The 16,279-nt window shown below is 36.7% G+C and overlaps 1 protein-coding gene across 1 annotated transcript in view; it reads right to left on the reverse strand.

The window, feature by feature from the left end:
• Positions 1–10,913: 10,913 nt before the first annotated feature.
• Positions 10,914–16,279, reverse strand: part of LOC119638662 (peptidyl-prolyl cis-trans isomerase 11-like) — a 28,464-nt gene continuing 23,098 nt past the window's right edge. The window contains exon 3 of the mRNA XM_038035585.1: positions 10,914–11,054. Within this exon, the coding sequence (XP_037891513.1) occupies positions 10,914–11,054 (141 nt within the window). The remainder of the gene's footprint in view (positions 11,055–16,279) is intronic.

Raw genomic sequence — 16,279 nt, forward strand, 5'->3', positions numbered from 1 at the left:
AATCCATTTACTATAATTATCCTTATGCAAGTTTGTGCGTAAATGGTAAGGCCACATTTGTTTCATTACATGTATTTCACATTTATCGCAATATACATCTTTTTCTTCCTTCCTGCGGTTATGATTCGCCGAATGTTGGTGTTTAACAAAATCCTTTAAAGATGAAAATTTAACTTCACATGTTAAACAGTTGAATTGATGTTGCATCCTTAAATGGCGATTTAAGGAGCACTTTTGGTTATAAGTTTTACCGCAAAAATCACATGTAAAGTTAACCATTTTTCTTTGATAAAAAAATATTTTTTTGTAACACTTATCAATTTGAAATTTCAACACAATAATGAAGTACATTTTCCAAAAATCTCCCTATTTATACTATCTAAATTATAGAGGAAGGGTGGAGATGGGGAGCGGGGATTAAAACCTATTTTTAGATACTTTTGAGGGTTTTTGATTTCGAAGATATGTGTGCGAGATATGGTAACCACCAAAAAATTACTATTTTTAGGTACATTTGAGGTTTTTTTCCCCCGAAGAAATGCGTGAGATATGGAAACCATGCAAAAAATTTAATTAAATTAATGTGTGAGATAAGAAAAACCGCAAAAAAGTTACTATTTTTAGGTACTTTTGTGGTTTTTCCGACGAAAAAGTATGTAAGATAAGGAAACCGCAAAAAAGTTACTATGTTTAGGTACTTTTGTAGTTTTTCCGACGAAATTTTTGTTCGGAATGTGATGCAAAAAAAAAATGGGTTTTTCCGAAGAAATATGTTATGTATAACAGATTTATATAGAATCCACCACATCGTAAGATTTTTGGGGTATAACAGGCGTGTACAATTTAGAAGTATATCATCAACAATATTTATATATTTAACAAGAAAAAAATAAAATAATAAAAATATGGACATGATATCAGCACTAAACAATATTGCCGAAAGTCATACTTATGAGAAAAATATTATGACGTTGAAGGACTTTCCCAAGGATAAACGATTAAGGATACTAAAAGCAGAAAGGAAGCAAACAAGATTTGGCAAAAAGATAATGTTAAACCTTGAGGATTATTTCTTGTTTCTACCAGATAAATTTAACACTATAGATGATGAGGCGTTAAAAGAGCTCTCATCGGGTCAAATTAATGTTGGCAAAGAAATGATTAACGATAATAAAAATTTTATTTTTAATTTTAAAAGAATAGAGCAAAAGGGATTATATGAATGTATAATTAAGTATTTAGCAATAAAAAAAATGAATAAATAAAAAACCAAACAATTAATCGTTTATTTTGTTATTTCTAAACTATTTTTTTATTCATACACATACATACATACATACATTGCATCCTACGATACGATCGTACGGATATAGCTTCTTCTCATTCCAAAATATATATATACAAAAAAAAGGGGTTAGATTCAATAAAACAGATATCATCAATAAGATATGCTATGATGTTGTTGCATGTTTCATAATAATAACAGAACATATCTTATTGATGATATCTGTTTTAATGAAACGAACCCCTTTTTTTTTGTAATTATTTCAAACGAATATTGAATATTATATATTGAATTATATATAAATTGAATGAGAATTATATAATATAAAGAATAATATATAAAAATTTCTAGGTTGTAGACTATAGGTCGTCCATTCAGAATGTTAGGATAGGTCAGTAAAAAAAATCAAACTCGAAATGCTCGAAAGTCAAAACCGCAAGATATTCTCATAGTACAAAAGTTGACTCAAACAGCACAATGCTCAGCACGATTAACTACATACCAGGGTAGGGTATACTTAGTTTCCAAAATAGGTTTGCAACGCCATCAACAAAACACCCCCGCGAACACCAACACGAACATACATCTCGGACCCCCGGGTTCAAAAAACTCACACGAATACCATTCGGTCAACATCCGAACGTCTTCGGGTGGGCGCAAACACCAAAATAGACGTGATTCAACCCCTCGGATCGGATGAACCACACCTTTTTTCAACCCAAATACCCCTCGGATCGGATGAACCACACCTTTTTTCAACCGAAATCCCACAAAAAAGGCGTGACACATCCCACAAAAAAACAATAGCAAATCAAACAACAAAATTTTTACAATGTACCGCATCACAAAAGTCACTATTACCGACCAAAATTATATCTTCAATCTCTTTCTAACAAAAATGGCGCAGTGCGGCAGAAGGTACATAAACTACCTACTCCCTTGGAAGGTCAAGAAGAGCACCTGGAGGCGACGCTACTTCCTTTTATGATAGGCGGACATTTTTCTTCCCCCATTTAGCTTTCCAGTATTTAGCCCATCAAACTACTGTCCCTATTCCGGATGATAATAGGAGGAAGGAAGGAGCATGTGGAGGTGACGCTTTTTTCTTTTATGAAAATCGGACATGTCTAGTGTCAGATCACCCAAAGCTGCAGATATATTGCCATAAATCTTATAGACAATAGGTCAAAAATTATGGGTGATAATCGGGGTGTACATTTCCCAGGAGAGGGCTTGCTTCCAGCAAGTATTCCACTTCCAATCACATTATCAAGAGAATGTATCCTCGGCTGATTGCTAGGTACGGCTTTTCGGTGGTTTTAGTTTCCAGAAGTCCCATGAGCGCTTGAAACAGGCCGTGGCGTTGACCATTGCGGAAACGGACGTCATTTTTCAATTACTTTAAGCAATTTTTCAAAATATTCTTCAGCACCAAAACTGTTGCTAGCTGGGATTACTACCCTTTTCCGCAGTCCAAATTGGAAGACCCGGAAGGCATGAGCACACCTGTAATTGGATTCAGTAGCGAAGCCCTTATGGGGAATGTGTTAGGAATGTTTTTTAACCTCATTTGGCAGTCCTTATGCGATTCAGATAGTAAACGCCTAGTGAGGAAATATGAGATATAAATTTATAACAATAGGCGCAGCATTCGTAAAATCTTGCAGCGGACGTTCACAGTTCTTCTGTCGTAGGTATGTGCGCGTTGTAAGTTTCAAATTCTTGTGACTCCTTCACTTTTGCGAACTGGAAAATATCTATCACAGATACAGAACATCGCCCATATCTACATTCAAGTTTTTGTGAATTTATGTACTTTATGAGTAATAAGTAAAAAACCAATTTTTTCGTTGTGAAAAACAGAGACTTTCTTAATTTACACAGTACGATGAACGTCCTTTGATCTTTTTAGACCATATTAAGTATCAGCCTAAGCGCAAGAACTTTCAATCTTTCTGCCAAATTTGATGAATGGAAAAATGAAACATGCTTATTCTAATATGTCGTAAACAACATTTACGGAAAAGTTATTTGTCCGATAAGTTCCAGCAAAATTTGGAGGTAACAAATATTGTAGTCGTGCCTTAGGGATAAGATATATAAATCAATAAAATACGTAAACGTAAACGTAGATGGAATTTCTGTCATCAAAAATTGAAATTAAAATGTTATCAAATTAAATTGAATTTTTAGTGGACCAAGTTGAACTAGATTAGTATTCCTCCGTCCAGTCATATCGAAATTTTAGGTAAACTTTTAATAATTATTTATAAATCATTTTGTGGCTGCACTTTTGCTTATTTACTTAAGAATAAGGTAGCCATTATTGAGATGAAAGTAAAATTACCTTCAAGCTTATTCTTGTAATATCGACGATATTTCCAGCCCTTTATTCCTGGGAACAAACGCCGTGCCGCGGCCATATCCAAATTCCGATTGCGCTGTACGCAATTGAACCGGCCTGTCCAAAATTTCTTAAATTCCTACGAGCGTGTCCTGCGAGAGGAATCACAGCTAGCTACAATTTATATACTATTCCAATGTAACCATATAAAGTGGTCTTTATGGTTTTGTGAGATAGTTTGGCAGTATTTTTCCAATTTAATATGGACCACATAACCTGAAACGACATAATTAGATGACAAGTTTTGGTGCATTTGTTTCTATATATTTTTTTCGACAAAACGAAAAATGACAAATTCATATTTTAGGAATCTCTTTTCAATAAAGTAATGTTTGGTATGGAAGTATTTCGCAAATTCGTTTTACTTTTACTATATGGTATACCTTATTGGTTAAAAAATTTTAGTTTCGTAAAACTTTTTTTCTGGTAATTCATAAAAATAAATTTTACCCCCCTCCCATGAATTGTTTACGAATAGCATAAGTGCAGTGTTTGTGGCGACGTCACTGCCAAATTTTTCTGCATTCAGCTTGATTAGCTCACCCCATTACCTTCTTATCAATTGAAGTCCCCACGAATCGTAACTTGATGCCAACTGAGATGCCAACTTTTTTATTTCAGATTACTGTGCTTATCATCAACATATGTTAAAACAGGGATGCCAAATTTTTTTATTTAAGATTACCGTTCAAGGTTAAGCTGACTGTTTTGTTTAAATTCAGCTGAATTCTACCCAAGTGTTACAAAGTTTATTTGTCGGTGTGAAAACAATAACTCTGAATACATTATTGAGGGCCGTATTATTTTTTTATCAGCTTCAGAGTGCATATATTTTTGGTTATCATCAAATTCTGAATCAATTCTAAAGCACGTCTATCTGACCGCTAGTGTAATTTTTGTTATATGCGCTCGCCTGGCGGCAAAAGTAAAGCTGTTGACTTCAAACTTGACAGAAACGTTGAAAGTCTAGTTGCTTCTGAAAGTGGTTAAAACCTATCGAAGGATATATTATTTTGGGGAAAAAGAAATCCATTATTTTTATATGAACTTCAGGACTTTATTTAACATGCTTCGGATTGTTCGATTTGGGTCAAATATGCACCGTTTTGTTGTATGATTTGTTGTCATTTTAAAGGTAACTTCAAAATGCCTCTCTCATAGAAGTCCTGGTCTCTATTTGCAAAAAACTCTAGTAGTCGATTTTCACAATCCTCCCTAGATTCCAATTTTTTATCATTAAAAAAATTTTGCAATGCAAGAAAAAGATGATAATCGCTTGGTGCCAAAACCGGACTGTATGGCGGATGCATTAAAACTTCCCAACCAAGCTCCCGAAGTTTCTGGCGAGTCACTGTAGATGTGTGTGGCCTAGCGTTGTCCTGGTGGAACAAGACACCTCTCCTGTTGGCCAATTCTGGCCGTTTCTGGTCAATTGCTATCTTCAAACGGTCCAGTTGTTGACAGTAGAGATCAGAATTTAGCGTTTGACCATATGGAAGCAACTCATAATAAATAATCCCCTTCCAATCCCACCAAATGCATAGCAAAACCTTCCTGGCCGTTTGAGGTGCTTCACCGCTCTTTGACCACGATCGTTTTCGCAAAGGGTTATCGTAAGTGATCCATTTCTCATCTCCAGTCACCATCCGTTTAAGAAATGGGTCTATCTCATTCCCGTTGGCCAAGGCTTAGCAGATGGAAATTCGACCCATCATGTTTTTTTCTGTTAATTGGTGTGGCACCCAAACATCGAGCTTCTTTTTGAATCCAGCTTTGTGTAAATGGTTTAAAACTCTTTTATGGTCGATTTTTAACTCCTGGGCGATATTACGACTGCTAACATGCCGGTCAACTTCGATCATTTCTCCGATATTATCGACATTTTCGACGACCGGCCTACCTGTGCGAGGTGCATCTTTAACATCAAAAATTCCTGAACGGAATCTACGAAACCAAAATTGCACATAATTGGCTGTTACAGTATCGGAACCATAAACACCATTCACAATTTTAGCCGCCTGGCTTGCATTTTCGCCTTTGTCAAAGAAAAACTGTAAAATGTACTGAATTTTCCCTTTGTTCACTTCCATTTTTAACATGCTGTAACTCACAACTGAATGCACCAAACAACAAACAGCACAAGAATTTTTTTTACTGCGAAATGTAACCTTTCCAACGAGCATAAACATGAAATTGTTTAATGGATACTTTACGAGAAATCTATCAGTGCAGCCATCTACCGAAAACATAATGGATTTCTTTTTCCCCAAACTAATATATATTGCACCACATAAAGTGAGTAAACCGTTTTATTCCCTTTGAGACAAACGGAATAAAAATATGTTGTTTTGATTATTACTCATAAACTATAATAGATAAATGTACAAAAATTTCAAATTTTCTATAGGTGACTCTTACAAAAATATTATGGTATATCAAACCTAATTTTTTTTTTTTTTGATAAGCATATCTGCCTACCCAATTGTGTAGTATCTACCGAAAACAATTTTCCTTTAGCACACATATATATAACACCATATCTCCTACAAATCTGTAAACGAATTTGGAAGAAAAAGAATTTTCTTACACCTAGCTGTTGCTTTATACTTTTATTTTAAGAACTTCTCGGCTACGGCCTAAGACGGGTCCAACATTCGCTATCCTTAACTTGACAACTGCTTCTTCCCTTGGAAGGTCAAGAAGAGCACCTGGAGGCGGCACTCCTTCCTTTTATGATAGGCGGACATTTTTCTTCCCCCATTTAGCTTTCCAGTATTTAGTCCATCAAACTACTGTCCCTATTCCGAATGATAATAGGAGGAAGGAAGGAGCATGTGGAGGTGACGCTTTTTTCTTTTATGAAAAGCGGACATGTCTAGTGTCAGACCACCCATAGCTGCAGAAAAATCTTATAGACAATAGGCCAAAAATTATGGGTTATAATCGGGGTGTACATTTTCCAGGAGAGGGATTGCTTCCAGCAAGTATTCCACTTCCAATCAAATTATCAAGAGAATGCCACCTCGGCAGACTGCTAGGTACGGCTCTTCGGTGGTTTTAGCTTCCAGAAGTCCCATGGGGCGCTTGAAACAGTCCGTAGCGTTGACCATTGCGGAAATGGACGTCATGTTTCAATTACTTTAAGCAATTTTTCAAAATATTCTTCAGCACCAAAACTGCTGCTAGCTGGGATTACTACCCTTTTCCGCAGTCCAAATGGAAGACCCGCGTAAGGCATGAGCACACCTGTAATTGGATTCAGTAGCGAAGCCCTTAGGGGAAATGTGTTAAGAATGTTTTTTAACCTCATTACTAGATTTAAGACCGCTGCGTCGACCGTCGGCCGTTCTTATACGATTCAGATAGTAAACGCCTAGTGAGGAAATATGAGATATGAATTTGTAACAATAGGCGCAGCATACGTAAAATCTTGCAGCGGACGTTCACAGTTCTTCTGTCGTTTTCGTGAATTTATGTACTTTATGAGTAATAAGTAAAAAACCAATTTTTTCATTGCGAAAAACAGAGACTTTCTTAATTTACACAGTAGAGTGAGCGTCCTTTGATTTTTTTGGACCATATTAAGTATCAGCCTAAGCGCAAGAACTTTCAATGTTTCTGCCAAATTTGATGAATGGAAAAATGAAACATGCTTATTCTAATATGTCGTAAACAACATTTACGGAAAGGTTATTTGTCCGATAAGTTTCAGCAAAATTTGGAAATCATTTGTTAGTAACAAACATTGTAGTCGTGCCGTAGGGATAAGATATATAAATCAATAAAATACGTAAACGTAAAAGTAGATGGAATTTCTGTGATTGGAAATTGAATTAAAATGTTATTTGTTTGAATTGAATATTTAGTGGATCAAGTTGAACTAGATTAGTATTCCTCCGTCCAGTCATAGGGAAATTTCAGTAACTATTTATTAAGCAAATTAATGTAATTGTAACTAAATGTTACTGTATTCGCAAAATATTAGATGGAATTTCTGTGATCAAAAATTGAATTAAAATATTATTTGTTTGAATTGAAATTTTAGTGGACAAAGTCGAACTAGATGAGTATTCCCCCGTGCAATCATATGGATATTTTAGTAATTATTTATAAAATACGTTAAAGTAATTATAACTAAACGTAATTATATTCGCAAAATAGTAGATGGAATTTCTGTGATCAAAAATTGAATTAAAATTTTATTCATTTGAATTGAACTTTTAGTGGACCAAGTTGAACTAGATTAGTATTCCCCCGTCCAGTCATATCGAAATTTTAGATAAACTTTTAATAATTATTTATAAATCATTTTGTGGCTGCACTTTTTCTTACTTTATTAAGAAAAAGGTATTTATTAAGATGAAAGTAAAATTACCTTCAAGCTTATTCTTGTAATATCGACGATATTTCCAGCCCTTTATTCCTGGGAACAAACGCCGTGCCGCGGCCATATCCAAATTCCGATTGCGCGGTGCGCAATTGAACCGGCCTGTCCAAAATTTCTTAAATTTTTACGAGCGTGTCCTGCGAGAGGAATCACAGCTAGCTACAATTTATATATTAGTCCAATATAACCATATAAATTGGTCTTTATGGTTTTGTGAAATAGTTTGGCAGTATTTTTCCAATTTAATATGGACCAGATAACCTGAAACGGCATAATTAGAAAACAAATTTTGGTGCATTTGTTTCCATATATTTTTCCGACAAAACGAAAAATGACAAATTCATATTTTAGGAATCTCTTTTCAGTTAGGTAATGTTTGGTATGGAAGTATTTCGCAAATTCGTTTTACTTTCACTATATGGTATACCTTATTGGTTAAAAAATTTTAGTTTCGTAAAACTTTTTTTCTGGTAATTCATAAAAAAAAATTTTTTCCCCTCTCCCATGAATTGTTTACGAATAATATAAGTTCAGTGTTTGTGGCGACGTCACTGCCAAATTTTTCTGAATACAGCTTGATTAGCTTACCCCATTACCTTCTTATCAATTGAAGTCCCCACGAATCGTAACTTGCCTCACCCAACTTTTTCAATGTCAATTTGTTAATTCAATTTTTCGCCGTGCGTATTTTAATGAACATGTGTTAAAAAGGAGATGCCAAACTTTTTATTTAAGATTACCGTTCAAGGTTAAGCTGACTGTTACGCTAGTGTAATTTTTGTTGGATGCGCTCGCCTGGCGGCAAAAGAGAAGCTGTTGACTTCAAACTTGACAGAAACGTTGAAAGTCTAGTTGCTTCTGAAAGTGGTTAAGACCTATCGAAGGACATATATATTGCACCACATAAAGTGAGAAAACCTTTGTTTCTCAAACGGAATAACAATATGTTGTTTTGATTATTACTCATAAACTTTAATAGATAAATGTACAAAAATTTCATTATTTCTATAGGTGATGTTGTAGCACTCTTACAAAAATATTATGGTATATCAAACCTAATTTTTTTTTTGATAAGCATACCTGCGTACCCAATTGTGTAGTATCTACCGAAAAAAATTTTCCCTTAGCATACAACAACATATCTCTTAAAAATCTGTAAACGAATTTGGAAGAAAAGAATTTTCCCACACGTAGCTGTTGCTTTATATTTTTAGATTTGAGAACTACTCGGCTACGGTCTAGGAAGGTTCAAACATTCGCTATCCTTAACTTGACAACAGGTTCTTCCGTTGGAAGGCCAAGAAGATCACATGGAAGTGGCGCTCCTTCCTTTTATGATAGGCGGCCATTTTCCTTCCCCCATTTAGCTTTCCAGTATTTAGTCCATCAAACTACTGCCCCCATTCCGGATGATAATAGGAGGAAGCAAGGAGCATATGGAGGTGACGCTTTTTTCCTTTATGAAAAGCGGACATGTCTAGTGTCAGACCACCCAAAGCTGCCGAAAAATCTTATAGACAATAGGTCAAAAGTTATGGGTGATAATCGGGGTGTACATTTTCCATGCGAGGGATTGCTTCCAGCAAGTATTCCACTTCCAGTCAAATTATCAAGAGAATGCCACCTCGGCTGACTGCTAGGTACGGCTCTTCGGTGGTTTTAGTTTCCAGAAATCCCATGGGGCGCTTGAAACAGGCCGTGGCGTTGACCATTGCGGAAACGGACGTCATGTTTCAACTACTTTAAGCAATTTTTCAAAATATTCTTCAGCACCAAAAATGTTGCTAACTGGGATTACTACCCTTCCGCAGTCCAAATTGGGAGACCCGCGTAAGGCATGAGCACACCTGTAATCGGATTCAGTAGCGAAGCCCTTAGGGGGAATGTGTTAAGAATGTTTTTTAACCTCATTACTAGATTTAAGACCGCTGCGTCGACCGTCAGCCATCCTTATACGATTCAGATAGTGAACGCCTAGTGAGGAAATATGAAATATGAATTTGTAACAATAGGCGCAGCATACGTAAAATCTTGCAGTGGACGTTCACAGATCTATTTTCGTAGGTATGTGCGCGTCTTTCGCTAATTTGTAGGTGACACCTTCACTTTTACGAACTGGAAAATATCTATCACAGATACTGCACATTTGGGCAGATGAAAGGGAGGACATGCATGAGTACATTTAGAATTTTAAAGATGATTAAGTGGGAATTCTGAAGCTTGCATTTACGCGTTATAAAGTAATTAAAACAAAATTAGTAGTGAACAAGCGAGGTCAATTTTACACATTTTTGTACAAGTATTCCAACATCGCCCACATATACATTCAAGTTTTCGTGAATTTATGTACTTTATGAGTAATAAGTAAAAAACCAATTTTTTCATTATGAAAAACAGAGACTTTTTAATTTACACAGTAGAGTGAGCGTCCTTTGATCTTTTTAGACCATATTAAGTATCAGCCTAAGCGCAAGAACTTTCAATGTTTCTGCCAAATGGGATGAATGAAAAAAGAAAAAATACTTATTCTAATATGTTGTAAACAACATTTACGGAAAGGTTATTTGTCCCATAAGTTTCAGCAAAATTTGGAAATCATTTGTAGGTAATAAACATTGTAGTAATTTTTTCCCCCTCTTCCATGAATTGCTTACAAATAATATAAGTGCCGTGTTTGTGGCGACGTCACTGCCAAATTTTTCTGCATACAGCTTGATTAGCTCACCCCATTACCTTCTTATCAATTGAAGTGCCCACGAATCGTCCAACCTTTTCAATGGTTTGGTTTATACCTATAATTTGATAATGAATTATATGCTTGCATCTCAATATCATTATTATCCATCATTATAATCAATATTATTTACATCATTAATCTCGTTATTATGTTCATCATCGTCGTCGTCGCCTTCATCACCACCATTGTTATGATTTTCTATCGAATCATTCGTAAATGATGACGTCAGCGGCGTAGAATTCTTATTATCAAGTTTTTTATTTCAAAGGATTCGTTATAGGCTTCAATATGTCTTGCAAGAAGTTAACCTTCTCTATTTGATTTGATATTTCTTAGCTTCGCTTTCAACACTTCTCGTGTCTTTATAATATATTTTAACAATTTGTTACTCATTTGTAATCTGCTCTATATCCGGTAGTGATCTGCTCTATATCTAATCTGACTTACTGAACTGCATGAAATTATCGAAACCTTTCCGATATTGCCCCTTATGAACTAACTCATCCTCGCTCACAATAACAAAGCCATATTTATCTTTCCAGCACTGTCTACACATCGTTAAAAATTTCTTAAATGACGTATCACCGATAACATGATCATTGTATATATGTCTCACATTAATTCATCTTGTTAAAATCTTACTATCATATTTGCATTATCGCGTATTAAATGTTTGGGAATTCTCGTATATGTTTGATATAAATAAAAGCAATCAATGTGTTTATGTCTGCTTTGAATGTGGTTTTGACTTGGATAGACCTATAACTTTTTCATTTCATAGATGCTTTTAAAACTGAGGCAATCGAAAATAGTTTGTTTGGTATATGCGGACGTTTCAAAATGATAGTAGATATGATTTCGAATGTCATCACATAAATCTGTTGTTCCAATATCATAAATAAAAGAATCAGTATCCATATAATTTAGATTAATGTTTTCCTTATATATGGGCTTCATATAATCATGATGGAAATTGTACATTTTTCCTTTGGATAATTCTAAGACGGTAAAACCAATATAAATTGGTTTATTGTACTCAACTAGCACTTTGGAACAAATGTTGCAACTTTTTTACACACATTATGAGCAGTTCCTCTATAATCACGTGTCAAATGACAGTGACCAGTTACGCTGTTTTCGACAGGTAAAAACAACTTTCCACAAATGTAGCAAATTGTATCGGGTTTTTGTCTCCCGCGCTCCGCAGGCGTCAACGTGTTTATTGGTTTAACTTTACATAAATAATTATTGTAAATATATAGAATATCTTTGACTAGACTTTGACAAAAATGACCAGTCGATTTTTCCCCACTATATATCCTGAATATATCTAACTTTTTATGGAATACACACTTAAAATAATAACTGCCAGCAAATGGAATCTTGAATTTTGAATGTTAACTCTTTTTACATAGGTCATCCATTAACAGTGTTAAGAAAGATCAGTAAATCAATTATGAAAACAACAAAAAAATTAACACATAGCACAACTACAAACCACAAAACCACAAAAAATTCACACAGTACAAGACACAGCACAAATAGGTGCATACGGCGGTTGGGTATACTTTGTTTCCAACATACTTTTGCAGCACTATCATAACAACACTCTCGAAAACCCCAACACGAACATCCAACTCGAATCCCGGGTTCACAAAAACTCTCACAAATGTCAGTCGGGACACTTTCGGCCGCCTTCGGGTGGCCGCAAAAACCAAAAAAGGCGTGACTCAACTCTTCGGGTAGAATGAACCACACCTTTTTTCACCCCCAAACCCAAAAAAAGGCGGAATTCTTCTCGCAAAAAAAGCTTGAGCCATCCAACAAAAATTTTTTTCAATGTAGCGCATCCCAAACGTCAATGTTACCGACATTATCTAGTTCTTCTCACTCTTTTTCACAAAAAATGCACAGTGGCGTTGAACTACCTACTACCTACTATCTTCCTTAAGAAATTAATAATATTTTCTTTATTTTTTCGCATATAAAACAAAAAGTAAAACTCTCCCGATATCTCTCGACGGCTCCTTTATGGGTGAGCACAAGGCCCAAATATAATAAACAAAAGGATACTCATTACGTTAAGGAGTTGGAACCGTATTCGCTTTCGTTCAATTATTTTCAACAGTTTTATTATTTTATATATATGTAAATACATATTTTTAATATATAACTTGAAAGTTTTCAGCTTTTGCTTTGAACTTTGTCATGAGACTCTTTACTTTCATTGCCGGCTGAGTATTTGTCTTTTTCTGACAAAGAAAAAAAAATAAAATAAAAAGAAAAGTCCCGTCGGTTGTCTGCCGTCTGTCTGTCCACTGTAAGTCAGTCGGTCGTCGTCTGGCGTCGGCCCTACATATGCACACCCCTTTTCTCCTTTCAGCTACAGCGGTGGCAGCTGCAGCGCTTAACTACTCATCGGGGACACAAAACAACAGGGGCATAAATAACTAAAGTAACTTACAATACAATCCTCTCGCGATGTCGTGGCTGTCTCCTTCGGCGGCTCCTGTCCACGGCAAGGAAGTAGGAAGTTCGTCTCACGTCGTCGGCACAATCACAACACAGCTGGGATGTAGGTGCATGTGGGTGCACGTAATTCATAAGCTACTGGAAAATTATTCTTCTTCCTCTTAACACATCTTGATTGAGGCAAACACATTGATCCTTGTTTTTTTCCTTTATTTTTATATAGTTTTACAATCGTAGAATTCAATATGTATATAAATATTTTTTTATTTTTTTTTTTTTGTTTGTTTCAAAAGCACGCATACAAAAGGAAATTTTTTTTTCCTTTTTTTTTTTTTATGTTATACAGAGTTGATTGGTTATATATTCTGTCTGATTTTATACAATTATTTACACAAAGGATTTAATTTGTAAACTTTTGTTGGCAGAAGAAAAATTTCTTCGTCGCGAGAACACACACAAAATGCTTCTTTTAATTGTTCCACCTTTTTTTTTTTATTGGTTTTTTTTTCTGTTATTTGAGGTTTTAATTAAAATTTATCCTTTTTTTTTTGAGGTTTTAATTAAAATTTATCCTTTTTCCCCTTTGAGGTTTTAATCAAAATCTATCCTTTTTTGAACTTCGATTTTCAGTTCGAGCCCATACTTCAGAAAAAGAAAAAAACAACCACGGCTCAGCCGTACAATCAAAAAACAATCGAAAACAAGCGCACTCGTTGAGGTCTACACTGCAACTTCACTAGAACTAAACTCAACTTAATGGATTGCGATATGGAATGTGTACGTCAAATAGTCCGCGGACAGACCGACTATACCCCCGACGACCGACTACTACAGACCAACGTGTGGCTTCGACCCACGCCCTGAGTTTAAGAGTCTCTGTTCTACCGACTGAGTTAGCCGGGCAGGTTCGGTGTATACTCAAGAGGTTTTAGAGAAGAGAATATCTTTGGCTTGTTATACTCCTAGCTTCCGCCCTGGCTTCTAGCTGGTGTCATCGAACTTGCACCTTGTGACTAAGCTGTCTAATCTGTTCATTCCGTAAGGCGAGCAACCCTTTGAGTAGTTGATTTTGCATCCGATATTGTTGATTTTCATTTGCGATTCTTTGCAACAAGTTTAGCAACCTTTCGCGATCTATGGGTCGTGAACCCCTTAACGCTTCCGTGGCCTAGTCGAAAGGTGTTCGACTACTGCTGCCCTCATTATTACTTCCACCACCCGTGTTGGTAGAGAATTCGAATTCACTGTTTATCATCGTTGAGCGGCCGCTTGATGCTAGATTTATTGGAATCTGGTTTATGTACGCTTGCGGGGCAGGCTGAAAACAATATTTACTATGACGGGCTGTTGCAGTTACGGTAGCATCTGTGCCGAAACTACCGCCTGTAGTACTGTTGCCAGCAGGTTGTTTGGTTGAAGGCAATTGTTGCTGACCCTGCACGCTATGGCGACGGTGATGGTGCTGATGTGGATGATAATTTGGTGTCGAGTGTTCCAGCTGCTGTTGTTTCTGTGATTGGTGACGATGTTGATGTTGGCTACTTAAATTTTTGTTGATGCGTCTACGTTTCGCCAGTTTGTTTTGATTAGCATGACTAGCACGGTCGCTAATAGCTGTCGCAGAAGGCAATAGCTGATTATGGTGACTTACTACTGCTATTGTCGCTTCAGCGTTGTTGAGCTGGATCTGCTGCTGTTGTTGACGCTGATTACGTAAAAGTGACGTTGACGAGGTGATTCCAATAGATCCGCTGAACTTTTCGCGTGTGTTGAGTGGCAATGTTTCCTTACCTTCACCTAGAGAGTTTTGCTTTACATCAGTCAGTTGAAGGGATGAGTTTCGGTAGCTCTTGGAGTTATCGTTTCCTTGGCTTATGGCGTCTAAAACTTGGCATTTACTCGGAGAAATAATAGTGTCTGCTTTGGTGGCGACAGATAAGCCAAAAGCTTTCCAGAAGTCGATGCCGAAATAAAATTGCTGCCGCAACTCTGGTACTATATAGAATTCAATACTCCTGGTCTCGCCCTCCCATTCGACTGGTAAGGTGATGAGTCCCGTTACTGACGTCTTCTTTCCGTTTGCAGTTTTCACGTGTCGATTTCGCAGCCTAATGACTCGATGTTTTCGATTCTCAAGGAATCTCGTTGCTCCGGCCCCACAACAACTAACGCTGGCTCCTGTGTCTAGAAGAGCGGTTACTTCGGTGTTGTCGACCTTGGTCCGAGCAAACATCCTGTCATCGTGCTCTAGGGAAACAATCGCTGAGATCTCCTTTTGCTGAAACCTCCTGTACGCCTTCCTCCTTTGGCGTAAGATCAGAATCTTTGTATGTTTTCTCGTGAGCGCTCGCCTTCTAAAAATCTCTGCGCTAAATATCTCGTGTCGCTTCTGCTGGTAGTCCGCGATCCTCTGTGCTAAGCTTCTGTACTCGGTGATGTCTTGATCCGTTGCTGGTGTTATCGTTGCGCCTGTTGCTGCTCGCGTTAATATTGTCACTGCTGAGGTTGGTGTTGTCCTTGTTGTTATTGTTGGTGTTGTTGTTGCTATTGTTGGTGTTGTTATTGCTGTTGTTGTTGTTGATGTTGCTGTTGATGTTGTTATTGCTATTGTTGTCGCTGTTGCTGTTGTTGGTGGTGTTGTTATTGCTATTGTTGTCGCTGTTGCTGTTGTTGGTGGTGTTGTTATTGCTATTGTTGTCGCTGTTGCTGTTGTTGTTGGTGTTGTTATTGCTATTGTTGTCGCTGTTGCTGTTGTTGGTGATGTTGTTATTGCTATTGTAGTTGCTGTTCCGGGTGACGTCTCGTCTGGCAGGGGTTCCTGGCTTGCCTCGCCAGCCTGGTGTTTTCCGATGCGGGTAAAGCGCAGTAGCTCTCATTCTTGCCGCATACGAAACAGACCATGTGGTGGAAAGGACACCTGCATCAATTTTCTCTAGTGTCTTCTGCTGGATTTCTCACAAAATGATCTCCCGGCATACCGCACACATAGCATGT

This window comes from Glossina fuscipes, unplaced genomic scaffold, assembly GCF_014805625.2.
Source record: "Glossina fuscipes isolate IAEA_lab_2018 unplaced genomic scaffold, Yale_Gfus_2 106, whole genome shotgun sequence".
Lineage (NCBI taxonomy): Eukaryota > Metazoa > Arthropoda > Insecta > Diptera > Glossinidae > Glossina > Glossina fuscipes.